Below are 16,379 nucleotides of genomic sequence, written 5' to 3'. Positions count from 1 at the left end.
GGCAGCATATCTTTGACTATAGTTGTTTTTTACCGCCATAAGAAATCAGTTGGATATTGTTGAACCTGTCAACACCCAGGAAAGGCTGTTTTTTCTCTTACTATTGTGAACTTTATTGTGTATGTGACTTATAATTAGACTTGTATGTATAAAATCTCCTAATACTTTAGAAGTGGTTTGATGGTCCTGCAGTGCCATTGTTCCATTGTTTTAAGGAAGACTCTGCTTCTTGTAAATACCACTAGGAGACTACATTTTACAAGTCAGCAAGTTTGTGCTGTGAATCAAATGATTAACCCGCTCAAGACTGTATTTCCTGCACCAACGCACTTAACTGCATGTTGACATTAATGTTGAACCAGTTTCATAAGCAGCAGCAGAGGAGGTATTTACCCTTTGATTTCCTGCACGTTTTGTATGTTCTGAAAGACTTTACAATATAAATCAATTTGAAGATATATTAGCTTTTGGAATTCTTTGTTTGAGTCAGAGGTGGCAATGTTAAGGTATCTACACATTTTAAGCAGTAATGTATATTTTTCACTTAAAGCTGGGGTAGGAACTTTATTTTTGGTGTCATTGAGCAAAAAGTCCATAATAACCTTAGATAATTAGGCATAATATCCCCAGAATTTGAAAATACAGCCCTCATCCTGCAGCTCTCCTCTCTCTGTCCTAAGCCCCTCAAGACAGGCCGGGGCATATGCACGTGCTTCATACAGTAACCAGTAGAGGTAGTAATAATTAATTCCTGTAAAACGCTTTGAGATGACAAACTAAGATTCAAGGCAAAGCGTTTCAGAGATGAAGAGAAAACGTGGCTAATAGTGTAGCCTTCTGCTAACCGTAGCCGTGAGCAGAAGAACATTTTCTCTCCATCTCTGAAACGCTTCGCCGATATTGTCAGATCCCCTTTTGATAAGTCCGTCTTCCTTTTTTGGGTTGCTTTGCAGTGTAGGCAGTTGTTGCGGACGTACATTTGATCTGCATTTGTAGGACAGCCAATAGGAACGCTCTCTCTGAAATGACCTGTATTTGGCCAAAGTCTCACTTCACAGGCTACATTTTCTAAAGCCATGAGGAGGTGCAGAGGTCTATTTTTCTCTCCGGTCACTTGAATTACAATATGCTGAAAGGTTATTATGGAATTTTTGCCCAATGACGCAACAAATAACCTTCCTACCCCCACTTTACTGGGCAAGTATTCATAAGAAATACATGTTGTTGTTTTTTTACTGCTATAGCATGCCAAACATCCGGGCACCGCACATTAACAACTGTTAGTTCAAGAGTCAGACATTGGTCAAGTCCCTGTTTGGTATTCTTGGCCAGACTTTGGCAAGCTGACACTGTGGTCATGCTGCAGTGGTACTGTCCCCATGGCCCTTAAGTCTCCAGGTCGAGGGACGTGGGAAGCTCCCCTCGCACTGCTACCATCTGCTCCCAGAATCTGCTGGATGGAGACGTACAGTGGTTGGTTTAATTTGTGGCCATATGTTGACACTGAACAGTATACTGTATGCGATTGACCCACATTCTGTGTTTAGTTGTTTTAATCTCCCATTTCTTTGGTTTCCCCTCAGCTTGACCCTGCTTGGATGTTTTGCTCAAACTAAAGCACTTATGGAGCAGCACTTGATAGATGTTTGACAATATTTCAGATGGAAGGAAGGTGGAACTGATTTGCAAAATATCTTTTGGCTTAGATCATGCATGGATGGTGTCATTTGGCCCGTGTAGGTAAAGTTTATCTAAATGCCACACAACCTTTGCACAGTGGCCCTTTGTTAGAGCTGAGGTTATACATTTGGTTGTGATTCTCTAATCTGCATGGACAGTTCCTCTGGCATTCATTATCTAGCGAGGGGTGGGTTTATCAGGAGATGAACAGGTGTCATTGACGTCTGGGTCTGTTGTTATTCTGCCCTTTGCCGTCCAACACGATATTTCTTTGTCCATTTGGATGTGTCACAAGAGTAAATGCCTCTCTGTCTGTGGAAAACACAGATTGGATACAGCAGAAAGTGAAAAACCCAAACACCACACTGGATGACTTCCACAGCGAGAACACTTGACTGTTAGCATTCCTTCAGCCATAGTTTATTCGTGGGGGGGATTTGGCAACTGGCTCCGTCAAACCGCTCTCCACCATGTCCTTGCGAGCAAAATGACGTACTGCGTGACCCTTGTATATCTCAGAAATGTCCAGCGCTTGACTTAACCGTATCTATGTTTACTTTGTTTTTGGAACATTTATGTTACTTGTGCGTCTTGTTTTTACACAGTTATGGCCTATGGATGCCATGATGGGTTTGTTTATTAGTCTGACTTTCAACAGGTTTTTCTTTTGTTTGTTTGAAATGACTGTAGACTGTAAATACATTGTTTGATTAGAGAGTCTTCAGGATGCGAGTAGTTTTCCTCACAATACACTGACTCACGTGGAATTGCAATAATGAGGAGATGGATTGTGTACAGGTCAGGCATGCGTTCCCTTGTTCAGAAATAATGACTGTTTTTGTATCTACAATTCAGGAATGCTATGAGTTCTTCTAAGGCACTTGTAAATAACGTTGCTGTCCCAAGGCTGGTGACACATCCGATACAGCAGTCAACACCCTACATACAAGTATATACACTCCCTTCAGTGACAACGTGCACCGTCTCTCACTCTCTGGGAGACACAGTTGACGTGTGTGATGCCGTATGGCTGTCCGGCTCATGTTTGGAGGCCGCAGTCAATCATACTGTGAACCTTGGGATCATGTCCCCGAGTTCAAAACAAGATCTCAAATCCTGATAGCCTCATTCCTTTGACCTGCACACAGCATTTTCCTCCTTTCTGTCTCCCCTTGTGGGTGTTCTGCTTGTTTTTCACCCTTTTTTCCCTCAGCCCTGCATTCCTCCTCTTCACTAGTCACACAGCCAGATGGGTCTGCTACTCCCTCCTTCCCTTTCATCTCCACTTCCTACTTTTCCTTTTCCTCCTCCCTTTCCTCTCCTTCCTCCTCTCCTTCCCTGTCCTCCTCTTTGCCCATCTGTTTTGTTGATGTCTCTTTAAGCTCAGTCTATTATCATATTGGGAAGAGATGACCTTGGTCAAGATGACCTGCACATATCTGTCAAGTCAAAAACGAAACAGCCAGGCGGAGTGTAGACAAATCGCGCACAGTTCCCCTCCTACACAAACACACACACACACACACCCCCACACAACATCTGCCGCAAGACATGTAGCACACTCCTGTGTGACGGAAAGGTATTACCGTACTACCCAAAGGGCCTCACTTCTTCTTCTTGTATTCATCACCATTTATTTACAGCCATGTTTCATTCAGCTCCATCCTTAAAACCTGACCTCTTTGCAGTCAATCCAGAGACCATGTGGTCCACGGTTCAGTGCCAGGGTTGGTCACATTATAGCCTCTCTTCAAAGCATTTCTAGCCACAGCAGATTTGTCATTTCAATCATCGCTTCTCTGGCCTAATTCCCATACTCATTTGGTTCCTCTGATGATAGCAGTTAGTGTAATCATCTCTATTTCTAGAGAGAAAACAGTTCATCTAAACAAACTCCCATTAATGTCATCCTTACGTTGCCACATGATCTAGAGCAGGGCTGCACTCTGGCAAACCACCAGGGTCTCTGAACTGAACTACAGGTTTGAAATGCTCGTAGTCTATAATTCTCAAACAGTAATATTAGTGTTGACCTCAAAATAAAGTATCGATCATCGTTGTCAACATTTAAAGCTGCAATGGGTAGAATTGGAACAAATGATATTAAAAAAAAAAAGTTATTTTTATAAACCGTCACTATATCCTGACAGTAGTGCATGAGACAGGTAATCTGAAAAAAATCATGTGCCTCTGTGTCCTCCGGTGCTCCTAATGGCATCTGCAAGATTTCACAGACCGGAGGAAAACAACCATAAGAGCCGCACAAGAGCCTGACGCCTCTGAGCAGTTGTCAATCACATGCAAAGTCCGATCAAAATGTCAAACTAGGCAGCGCTGATGAATTATGAATCAATATTCTGTTACTGTAATGTATATTTCTCGTCTCAAATGTTTTCAGAAACATCTTGTAGTGTACTATTTAGCTGTAAAATGAGAACGTTTGCTCCGGCTGGTGGGCGGTGCTTGGTATTTCCTCAACTGATCTCAACATGGCTGCCGGGTCACAAACTTTCTCATTTTAAAGCTAAACAGTGCACTACAAGATGTTTCTGAAAACATTTGAGATGAGAAATAGGCATTACAGTAACAGAATATTGATTCATATTTGATCAGCGCGGCCTAGTTTGACCGTTTGGTTGGAGTTTGTGAATGATTGACAGCTGCCTCAGTTGAATAAACAGCCAATAGGAACACTCTCTCTCTGAAATGACCTGTGATTGGCCAAAGTCTCCCGTCATGGGCTAGATTTTTTAAAGCCTGAAAACAGAGCCATGAGGAGGTGCAGAAGTCTAGTTATCTCTCAGAACACTTGAATTACAATATGCTGAAAGGTTATTATGGAATTTTTGCCCAGTGATGCCAAAGATATACTGCCTACTGAAGCTTTAAGTGTAATAGGCTTTTATATTTAGCCTGATAAACAGACTGAATTGCCAATTTGTTGAGGACATTATTAAAGGTGCTGAGTACGGGATTGGAAGCATTTGTATTGCCTCTCAACGGCTCTCAACATGGCGACGGAGAACCGGCGGCTCGTAGCTAATGGTGATAACAGAGCTAACAGTGCAAACAACCGCAAAAGTGCTGACAGAGAGAAGAGTGTTAGCCTGGGGAGGAACGGGAGGGTGGATGCTACGCTTCTGCAATAACGCCGTTGGTCGGGACGGCGTTATCAGCTGTAACCACCATATGAGAGTGCAGAAGGGCTGAGCGACTTCATTCTCTGCTCAGGTAGACACTATGCCACTATAGCTTTACATAGGAAATAGTTGTTTGCTGCTATATTAATGCTCTGGATGTTAAATTTAGCACCTTTAAATAAATTCTGGGCGGTAAAATTTAAAAAAAGACCACCTTATGTGTTCTGTGTTTGTACCTTAAAATCCCTCAGACTGTTGTGTCACATTCTTTCCCTAATTGAGATGTTTTGTATCCGGTTCTTGTTGGCCTCTGTCATTAGCCAGCAGGATATCCTAGTCTCTTTTCTTTAAACACCTTGAATACTCTGCTGAGCTCAGCGGTGTAGCATTTCCCAAACAAAGTGGTTTCATTTTTGTAATCTAATATTAGAAGAAAAGCAGCAGGAGCCTGCTTCAGCATTTCATGCAATAACAAGTTAGAGCGTGTTTCAACCTTTCAAGATGTTTACCCACGTTTTTCCTACATTACGTACGTTTTTGTGAATCAATTCTGTTGTGACAAACAAAATATATCTGAATCATAATGAAGATTGAAGGTTGAGTACAGTAATAAGATGTTACCGGTGCTGCTTGTGAACTGCTATATGGGCACGAGCTCTCTGTTCACCGCCTGTCCTCCCAGCTCTCCTCTCTCTTGGCTTCTGGCCCATCAAACTGGGAATAGACCTGCTTTGGTTCTGTCTGTTTTAATTACAGTAACCCCTCTAGTTTCTCATCATTCAAAGGTAAGCTGTGAAGTGATAATGGAAACTGCTGTATTGTGACAGGCTCAAGCGGGGGAAATCAGAAGCTAATCAAATAACAGACGTCAGCCTTCAGACTCTACGGGGAGATGGACGGTTGGTGAACGTTGGTTTGTGGCCGGCCATTTATTGGCTCTCTGTGCCTCTGTTGAGACCATGTTATTTGTGGTGTTTGATATTGTTTCTCCAGCATTGCTCTGCGGTATTCACCATATGTGGTATAGAGTACAGTATGGGCCAGCGTTAATGCCTTTAGCTGAGCACCCTTTAGTAGCTGTTTTTGCAAGCAGCAGGTGCTTTACTCTTCAGCCCGCACTAATGAAAAACAACAGCACTGCTTCCAAATACATCCATACACAGAAGGAAAGAGGGGTGGTCCGTTGTTCCATTAGGGTTGTTATCTGGTAAAAAGTTACGACTCACAAGGAATGATTGATTTCACTTTAAATCCCATGGCGGACTTTTTTTGTTTTGTTTTTCCACTTCTCAACAGCATTTTGGCAAACTCCTTTTCAAGGGGCACTCACTGCAACTCAAATTCCTTCTTGATGCAAATACCCAGTGAGAAAGTCTTGGGTGAATTATAAACCCAAGACTTCATATTTTTATGGCTGTACAGTTTTGTTAAATGGAAATATTCCAGATGTTTTGTGTGTCATATTACATACATTTACCCAAAATTCAAACATATTTTGGTATTCCAAGAAACTTTGGGATTTCCACTTGGATTTAAAACAAAGTTCTGTGGCTTTGAACAAAGTTTGGCTGTGATGAATGTGTTTGTTCTGACGGGGTCAGACTGTCAGGTTGTGCATGTTAGGTTTCGATTCAGTTCATCTGTCTGTTTATTTAGACTGCTTGTGTAGTCAACACATAAATGTCATTTTAACCTCTGTAACATGACAGAAATTGCCATTCTAATCAAAACTAATCTAAACTGTCAACAATAACACCGTCAATGCCTGACAATCCAACATCTGGTTTGTATCTGTTGCTATGGGAGACGACATAAACTACCAGAGAAACAGTTCACATTCTCTAAAGGTGTCTCATAAAACAATAGATTTCTCTGGATAAAACTTGTACCATTGTTGTGTGCAGTAGGGTGTATGACACATTCGAACGAGCATGCAGTGGTTTGATATCCTGCAACACAGACACACAAACACACACACACACACACACACACACACACACACACACACACACAGACCTCTACTCAAAGTCAAAGCCAGCTGTTTAATGTTGCTACCTTACATCATCCTGACTCTATGAACTACGTTTTGTCTTGCAGAAATTGGCTGCCGGTGTGAACCAGTTTGCCTACACCTGCATTCAGGACCATCCCATCTGGACCAACCAGCAGTTCTGGGAAGCAACTTTCTACAGCGAGGTCCAGAGTCAGATCCGAGCCCTCTATCTTAACACCCCAGAGGGAAAAGACAGCATCACTGCCAGGCTAAAGGTAAGACAGGAAATGTGACCAATATGAGTTAATAATATGTGAAATAAGCCTGTTAAAGCTCACTAATTTAACCCTCATTAAAGTTTAAAAGAAACAGAAATAAAAATAAGAGTTCATTTTTCAAACAAATATGGCAAAATGTCTTATTTCCAGCTCTTTAATTGCTGCTGTTCTTTGTCTTTATGTGATTGTAAACTGAATCTCTTTGGGTTTTGGATTGTTGGTTGGACAAAACAAGACATTTAAAGACATAACCTTGGGCTTTAATGGATGGAATGATATTTGTTTTGTCTCCGTTAATATTCTTTATTTGGAAAATAGGGAATAGTTTTCCAAAAAATTCAAAAAAATTGAAACTAGAGACCATCTTGTGATGAGATCACACCAGCCGTGATGCTAAATCAGGCCTAGGGCCCCGTCGTTGGCTGTGGCAGGTAAAAAATCCTGGTCAACTGCCACCTTGGCAGATACAGTAGGTTTTTCTAATATTAAGAAATATTATTTTTAAAAAGCAATCCCTAAATTGAAAATAGTCAGGGATTACAGTTGCGTGATATGTTCCATATTTCTACTGTCTATTCCTTTGAAATTGTCTATACCAGCGTCGCTGTCGCGGGTGGTAAACATGAAGGGGAAAATCATCCTCTGCTTGAACTGTTTGCCACTCTGCAGGTCGACACTCATCAGGCATCATTACATTTTAAGGGGTCAAGCCTAAAAAAAAGTCTGTCAAACTCAAACCGTTTGCTCTGACCTCTCCAGGATGCGGACCCCGAGCCTGCGGTGAGCAGAGATGAGGAAGACACAGCCATGGCCCTGGCCGCGGAGCAGCTGCGTTCGTGGCCCGGCCTGAGCAAGGAGAAGCAGCATGAGCTGGTGAAGAATGAGGAGAGCACCGTGTTCAGCCAGGCCATCCACTACGCCAGCCTCATGGTTTACCTGCTGGTTCCTCTGGACACCAGCAAGCTCAAGCTGCTCCGCACCGCCCCGGTCGCCGACTGGGAGAGCGGCAGCAACAGCATTGTCACAAACAGGTCAGCATGATGCAGTAGTAGAACAAGGATGTTGTTTAACGTCCTTCACATGTCTTTACTGTCCACTTCGATCAAACACAGAATAGACTAGAACATATCTTTGGCTTGTTCAGTATTTGTAAGGTAGAACGATCAGTCTTATCTGGAGGAAACGTTGAGGTAAGGTTTCATGATTTGGGAGTATGTGTACCTCTCTTAATATGGTGATGATAAGCATGTGGGCGGATGTGGCGTAACTCACAGTCTACATGATACCTTCCTGTTTGGCCAAATGGAACACAGTACCTCTCCTGTTTCCAGCCCACGTCCATCCTGTGGGCTTACATCGCTACTGCACAAAACACAGTGAGGCTCATTTACTTCTGTTGGGAAGTTTAAAACCCTCAGGGCGTCTTTAATGGGGCTGCACTGTTCTCACCCAACCCAGACAACATAGCAGGGGAAGTGATTTCCCGTACTCTGCAGTAACTGAAATAAATCTGGGAAGATCCCCCATGTATGTCTTTTCTTAGAAGTGAAAAATAGGCAGCCAAAAATATATTGTTCCAAATTTCATCCTTTGTTACCAGAAGAACACAATGTTAATTTTTTAAATTGTGTTATGTTCAGCAATTGAGCTATTAGTCATTTGTTGTAAATTTCCCATTTAATTCCCGCTAGAACACGTTGTTACTATTTAATCTATTTAATTTAATTTGTTTTGTTTCTATTTCTAAGAGAATACAGAAACACTGCAGGCAAGTATTTGTTTGCGTGGAAATGTTCTGAAATGTTTTCCTGCATTTTTGCCCCAGACTTGTTTGTTTCTCACAGAAGACATTTGGATCTCATCACTAGCTATGAATCCAGAGGGGAGGTTGCATCACCGTCTCATGTGAAACATTCTTCTTGGCTAATAGAGTCTGAGCGATTGATCCAGGCATCCCCGCTTTGCTCATGCCAGGCTGCAAATCACTCTCCCTCTCACTGCTCTTTATCACAGTACATCCTCCAAATCCATGTCTGTCAACACATGACTCTCAGATCTCGGATCAAATCTCATTGTAGCGTGACCTTTCTCAGTTTCATGGTGTCATCATGTGTGTTTTACAGCATTGCCGGTAGCGTCGCAGAGAGCTTTGACACAGAAAGCGGGTTTGAGGACTCCGAGAACAGCGATGTGGCCAACTCTGTGGTCCGGTTCGTTGCCCGCTTCATCGACAAGGTGTGCACAGAGAGCGGAGTAACCCAGGACCACATCAAGAGCCTGCACAGCATGATCCCAGGTACAGCGTTCACACTGTTCATTCACACTGTCCTAATTCCCTCAGCTTTACGCAGAGTAACCTTCACATGTGTGTATTCTCAGCTCAGGCCAACAGCAACAGAGGCCTCTGAGCTGATTAACTCCTGACATGTTACATGGCCTTAAAATCTGTAAATACACACTCTGGTTGTAAGACTTTGTGGACGTACATGTGTTTCTCTGTACCAGCTCTGTGTGTGCACTTGTGTATGTACATATGGCAAGCTGACCCCAGCTTGTGACCCACAGGCATCGTTGCTATGCAGATGGAGGCTCTGGAGGCAGTTCACAGAGAGAGCAGGAGGTTACCTCCCATTCAGAAGGTGAGTGTTGCTCTATTCTTAGCTGCTGACACCTCGGCTGTTTGTACAGTGGATGTACAATTGACCGACCGTAAGTCCCGCCCCCCTTAGTTACTGTTGATAGGTCGGACAAGCTTGACAAAAAAAAGCCCACCTAGACATACTTCAAGGCGACTTGAAGCAGAGATAATATAACGAAATCAGACAAAATCATACAGGTTCGACAGAAATTTCAGCCATGAACTCCAGCAGCGACCTGCAGTCGGAGCTCCAGGAGCAGAGCTTTGCCTTGCTGCTCCGCTGGGAGCCAAGACCGACACCATGCTGCTGGAGACCCAGGCCGTATTGCTGGGCCCGCTGAAGGGAAGGTAGGCACGGGAGAACCCAAACAGATTGTCAAACCCTGCTGCTGCAGTAATATCTAAGTATTACAGAAAAAGGGAAAGTTCACCGAGGTTCTGCCGGGTTCCAAGCTTGCTCAACTGTCATTGGAGCACAGAGCGAAAAGGGGCGGGACTTAGGAAGGGGCAATTTTATGGCAGAGTTAGACTTTTAAAAATCTAGACCCACAAGCACCAAAACTGTCACAAGTTAAATGTCATCAGCTTCAGAGTATGCAGAGTGACGATCTCATCTAATGTTTTTCCAGTCATCATTGCACTTTCAGATTTTACCAGTTGGTCTCTTGGATCATGCTGTGCTATATGTCTGCAACTCTTAGTAATTCCTCTCGCACACACTCATACACACAGACAAACACCATGCCAGTACTGCCTTGGGAGCAACCTGGAGACCGTGGTGAGCAGTCTGGGCAGATCGTCTGCTGTACTTTGTGGCTAACCTCTCACACGTTTATGTGTTGGACAAAGCTTCCATCCTGGCCTGCTAGCTGCAAGCAGCATGCCAAAAAATACTAAAAAGTGTGTAAACAGCACTGACTCTGGATTTATGACGAGTCGGAATAGTGGTAGTAGTAGTGCTAGCAATAACACCAAGAAGAAAAACATTGAAGGTGCAGTTCTAAGAAGAAGCCGAGCTCGCAGCAGTAATGAGGTGCAGAGGGACTCTCTTCTTGGTCTCGCTGTCCATTCAAGGACGGACTCAAGAAGCTCTTATTATCTCCTGGCCAGACCTCAACTCCCCCAGTTTGGCTGTGGCCTTAATGGGAAATGCTGTGAATGATCTAATGTCCCGCCTCGTTCATATTTGTGACAGTGGAACAACTGAGTGTTTCTTTACTTGGAGGCCAGAAGGAGCTGAAGCAACACGGGGTGTTCGTTACAGTTCATACAGTAGAAAAAGTTGCTCACAGGTTAGTTTGGTTAGTAATCACTTCTGTTGCAGTCAACACCCTAGTCATACATATCCTTTAAGGCAAATGTGTCACACTATACGTTTCCTATTCTTCTTTCTTAAGAAGCGCCGTAAACTTCTCTGAAAACAGAAACCGATTCCAAACCCACACAGAATATGAGAAGTTCAATGAGATGCTGCAGATACAAGATATTTGCTGTTTGAAACTGAACATCTCAATGCGATTGCTGATAATAATGTAAAGCAAAGGGCTACTATTATATTTATTTTACATACGGTTTTCATCGTAACGTGATTAAACTGAGTAAGGGTAATTCAAATATATGTGGCATTTTGAATTAAACCTTCAATGCGTTATAGTTGTCTGCTAATGTCTTGTTTCTTTCACTCATGTGAGTTTGAGGCACAAAGTTACGCTGTAACTTCTGCCCCACTGGAATAAAACCCTGATAAGAATTGAGACACTGGTCACATTATTAAGCCTTATTCTACAAGTAAAAATGCATCTTGTCAGTCAGCGTCCTCATGTTTAAATTTCAAAAACATAAAGGCGATTACTGAGTTCGATAGATTGGTTAATCGCAACAGTTTTTACTTGTAAAGCAGATCATGAGTTTTGCTTGGAGGGTTTGGTAAAAAGGTCTCTACAGAGAGGACGAATTAGTTTTTGTTGTAAAAGTTAGTTTTTTAGATTGCTATCTAATGCTCAGTGTGTGTGTGTGTGTGTGTGTGTGTGTGTGTGTGTGTGTGTGTGTGTTTTTGATGATGACCTGCATGTGATGCTTAAATACGTCCAATGCGGTCTTGTGGTGCTGTGATTTGACATTATAATGATTTTCAGGCTTTTTGGGATCTGATTCTCTGACGCCAATGCTTTTGCTAAATCCCTCATTTAGAGCAACTTTAAAATCAATGAAAAACACCTAAATGTAATCTCAGACATGCTTCATAGACGGTATGATTTGTGCGTACAGTGTGTCTCATGTGTTGTTATTATGTTTTTTTCCCATCAGCCTAAGATTCTGCGTCCAGCACTTCTTCCTGGAGAAGAGTTTGTGTCAGAAGGGTTGCGGGTGCTTCTGGACCCTGACGGCAGAGAGGAGGCCACTGGGGGTCTCCTGGGGGGCCCTCACATCCTGCCAGCAGAGGGAGCCCTCTTTCTCACCACTTACCGAATCATTTTCAAAGGCACCCCCCATGATCCACTGGGTAAATACTGAACCACAGCGTCAATTAAATGAATTATTACTATTTATGACACGGCTTTGTTGAATACTGGATTCTGATTGGTCAATCACGACGTTATACGGTCTGTTATTTCTTTATAGCAGACCGCTTCAGGGCGATGCATCACCCTGTCAGGGTTTATTTTGCAACAATGACCGGCTTGCTGTACATTATCCCTTACGTATATTTGTTGGCTAAAAAAAATATTTTCTTTTTTATATTGAAACCATACCATCTTTTTCTGCTCAGGTAGCAGCAGAAGTTATTAGTAGGTCGGGCCCGCTGGTGACATCCCTGGTTCATGTCGGACCTTTGTTGCATGTCATTCCCCTTCTCTCTCTTCCCTCGTTTCCTGTCAACTTTCTACAAAAATAATTAAATATCCAAAAAAAGATTATTAAAACGCGATAATGATGTGTTAACGCAAATTCATTTTAACGCCACTAATTTCTTTAACGCATTAACGCAATCAATCTTTCGGAGGTTGTAGCGGGCTCAGCTTTGAAGCTAGAGTGAAGATACTTGCATCGTATATGGTATCAAATGAAACTACCTCCTTGTCACAAAGGAGGTTAAATAACGCTCCAAAGTTAGGCTAAATTTTGACGAGGAAAAACTGTCATGGCCATTTTCACTTCTGACCTTAAGATATGTGAATGAAAATGGGTTCTATGGGTACCCACGAGTCTCCCCTTTACAGAAATGCCCACTTTATGATAATCACATGCAGTTTGGGGCAAGTCATAGTCAAGTCAGCACACTGACAGCTGTTGTTGCCTGTTTGGCTGCAGTTTGCCATGTTATAATTTTAGCATATTTTTTATGCTAAATGTAGTACCTGTGAGGGTTTCTGGACAATATTTGTCATTGTTTTGTGTTGTTAATTGATTTCCAATAATAAATATATACATACATTTGCATAAAGCAGCATATTTGCCATCTCCCATGTTGATAAGAGTATTAAATACTTGACAAATCTCCTCTTAAGGTACATTTTGAACAGACAGAAAATGTGCGATTAATTTTGCAATTACACACGATTAATCATCGCGATTAAATATTTAAATCAATTGACAGCCCTAATAAAAACTTAGTTAGTTATTAGCTGGTTGTCCAGTGTGTTGTTTCAGTAAGATGCTGCACCAATCATCTCAGTAACGTGATGCTGGTCTTTGTTCCTGTGTGTGTCCAGTGGGAGAGCAGGCAGTGATCAGAGCTTTCCCAGTGTCCACGCTGACCAAAGAGAAGAAGATCAGCATCCAGAACCAGCTGCAGCAGAACATGCAGGAAGGCCTGCAGCTCCGCTCTGCTTCGTTTCAGGTAAACGCTGAAATACTCTCATGTTAGTCCAGTATGAACACAAGTTACCGGAGAAGTCAAATGGATGGGTGGGCACGGTGCGGTGTGTTTTAGTTAATGTGGCTTCTCTGAGATTTTAGATTCAATTAAAAAAACAACTCGTAGCATCATCTGTGGTTCTGTTTCTCAGATATTACATTTAAATGAATGCCTTTCCTTAATTTATTGGGCTCCCAGAGGATTCACAAGCTGCACAAACTATTATATTAGCACTGGCAGTAACACATGAAATTACAATTAACAATCCGTGTGGCACATCTTTTAGAAGCATCACTTTCTTGTGTTTTATAACATGAGCTTGATTCTTAGAATCAAAGAGAAAAGCGATTTTCAGCCAAGCATGTGTTGTTAGTCCTTAGATGTACTGCTGTAAAAGTTTTAATGGGTCATTCCTATCTTTTTATAACACTGTTGATGAAAGTGGCCATGTTTTGGGATTGTAGGTCATTTAGCCCGTGTTGACATCTTTTCAGTGTGTGTGTTGTGGAAACCATGCGTGGGCTGTTTCACCAATGTTGTGTTTAGATGTGGAAGTTGCAGATCAGCGTGCTTTAGCAAACGTTTGGGGGGTATAACAGAGAGGAATCTTAGCACTGATAAAGAGACAACTCTGACGCACTGAGATGCTCCCTACATGTAAAGATGGACTTAACACATGTACACTAATACCTCTTACAGCTGATAAAGGTGGCTTTTGATGAGGAGGTGAGCTCAGAGATGGTGGAGATCTTCAGAAAGCACCTCCAGAGGATCCGCTACCCACAGTCCATCTTCAGCTCCTTCGCTTTCGCAGCAGGACAAACAGCACCTCAGCTAATCCTTCCAAAACAAAAAGAGAGGAATACTGGCTTCAGGTTTGTGACGCTCTGGACTGAGTGGTTGTTGTAAACATCACTGAATGGTGATTCCAGGTGTCCTCTGAAATATTAGTGTAAATAAGTACATGTCTCTGCAGTTTGCTTCTCCAGTTTTGATGCTGAAACTGCACACAGTAAATAATGTTGCTGTCTGCCGTGCACTCCTCACAGAACACTCTCCAAGACTATCGTCAAGGGAGCAAAGAGGGCCGGAAAGATCACCATGGGCCGTGGCAGCCAGACCACACTGAAGAAGAACGACAGAGGCAGCAGGATGACTTGGCATGACGATGATGACATTTCAAGTAAGAGGAATGAAACATTTGCATGTGATGGGAGGAGGGATGGAAAACAAAACCTAAATTACCTTTGCATGTGTGTGTTTTCAGTATCCGACGACGGTGAGCCGCCGCCCAGCAGCACTTTGCGAGCATCAGAGAAGTCCACCATGGAGCAGCTGGTGGAGCAGTCCTGTTTCCGTGACTACCAGCGTCTGGGCCTTGGCACCATCACCGCCAGCTCGTCTCGCTCCAAGTCAGGCGACCAGTTCCGGATCACAGCCGTGAACAGACTCTACTCCCTCTGCCGCAGGTACACACCTCACAGGCTCAATACCTGATAAATATTCTTCTAGCTGCAACAGTACGGCTAAATATGCAATCGAGAAACAGTCGAGGAACCTGCTGATCTGTGACGACTCCACTAATGTCAGCACAGCGGTGCTGAACACATTAGTTTCCAGGATTTGTAGCCCCGTCGGAAGTTTTGTAAGCCTCAATATCTAAAAAGGCCAGTGGGGAGTCCTCCTTTACCTGGCAGAGAGATGTTTGACATCATTTGAGACAGATTCAAATTCAGCCTGTTAATACTAAAACACACATGCTGTGACTAATACAGCCATAATCCCGCTGAGATCTTGGCTGTAAATCCAGTAAGAGTCCATTTATTCAGCTGCATCTCTGTGTATAATCATATTGCTTTGCAGTGGTTTATTAGTGGTCGACAATCTGTGTGTTTGAGATTTCTATTCTGTCTCTCTTCGTCAGTTATCCGGGGCTGTTGGTGGTTCCTCAGGCAGTCCAGGACAGCAGTTTACACAAAGTGGCCCGCTGCTACAGACACAACCGTCTGCCTGTTGTCTGTTGGAAACATCCCCGCACTAAGGCCGTGCTGCTCCGCTCAGGAGGCTTCCACGGCAAGAGTGTGGTGGGACTGTTCAAGTCGCAGAACCCCTCCTCAACAGGTGTGCATTCATACATTCAGCTGTTTGATCTATCCGTACTTTTAATGTGTTACTTCAGCTAACCGACCTCCAGGAGTAACAGCTAACAAAAGCTAACTAGCTCGCTTTGAAGTTTATCTCAACTGTTTACATCATTTATACCAGTTGTGCAGCTTTACTTCTCGAAAAAAAGTCTTTTGATGGTTAGCCTATAACAACAGGGTAATTTAAACTGATTTTAAAATATCATTATTTTCGGTCTAAATCAAAAGTGTTGTGTTCTTCCTTTAGCTCCTGCCTCGTCCTCAGATTCATCCAGTAGTCTTGAACAAGAGAAGTACCTGCAAGCCGTCCTCAACTCCATCCCTATTTACTTCAAAATGAACGGACACAACACCCTGTCCAACCGCTCCCTCATTGGCCTCTCACCAGGTACGCTGATCGTATTCTTATTTAATCTAATGCTGAATACCACAGTTGTCTCTGCTACTTGACTGTTTTGATCTGCCTCTGGGATAATTTGGATACTTCTAGATTATAGACCTTTCATATCTAAAACAGCATATATTCATATGTTATATTGTTGGGAATTTTTAGATCTCTGATAATGCAGTTAGTAACAAGACAAACAGCAAAAGCACAGGTTTAGTAAAACATGAATGATGACTCCTTTCCCTTTAGGTGTCCCACT

The 16,379-nt window shown here is 42.8% G+C and overlaps 1 protein-coding gene across 3 annotated transcripts in view; it reads left to right on the top strand.

The window, feature by feature from the left end:
• Positions 1–16,379, top strand: part of sbf2 (SET binding factor 2) — a 118,530-nt gene that overhangs the window by 79,364 nt on the left and 22,787 nt on the right. For all 3 annotated transcript variants that reach the window (XM_037748319.1, XM_037748311.1, XM_037748301.1), the window contains 11 exons: positions 6,918–7,088; positions 7,851–8,122; positions 9,215–9,387; positions 9,657–9,730; positions 12,037–12,232; positions 13,443–13,570; positions 14,288–14,463; positions 14,638–14,771; positions 14,856–15,057; positions 15,513–15,709; positions 15,980–16,120. In XM_037748319.1, coding sequence (XP_037604247.1) covers positions 6,918–7,088; positions 7,851–8,122; positions 9,215–9,387; positions 9,657–9,730; positions 12,037–12,232; positions 13,443–13,570; positions 14,288–14,463; positions 14,638–14,771; positions 14,856–15,057; positions 15,513–15,709; positions 15,980–16,120 — 1,864 coding nt within the window. The remainder of the gene's footprint in view (positions 1–6,917; positions 7,089–7,850; positions 8,123–9,214; positions 9,388–9,656; positions 9,731–12,036; positions 12,233–13,442; positions 13,571–14,287; positions 14,464–14,637; positions 14,772–14,855; positions 15,058–15,512; positions 15,710–15,979; positions 16,121–16,379) is intronic.

The sequence above is a fragment of the Sebastes umbrosus genome, chromosome 2, assembly GCF_015220745.1.
Source record: "Sebastes umbrosus isolate fSebUmb1 chromosome 2, fSebUmb1.pri, whole genome shotgun sequence".
Taxonomy (NCBI): Eukaryota; Metazoa; Chordata; class Actinopteri; order Perciformes; family Sebastidae; genus Sebastes; species Sebastes umbrosus.
The sequence above is the reverse complement of the archived record's forward strand: the minus strand, read 5'-3'. Positions and strand labels throughout refer to the sequence as shown.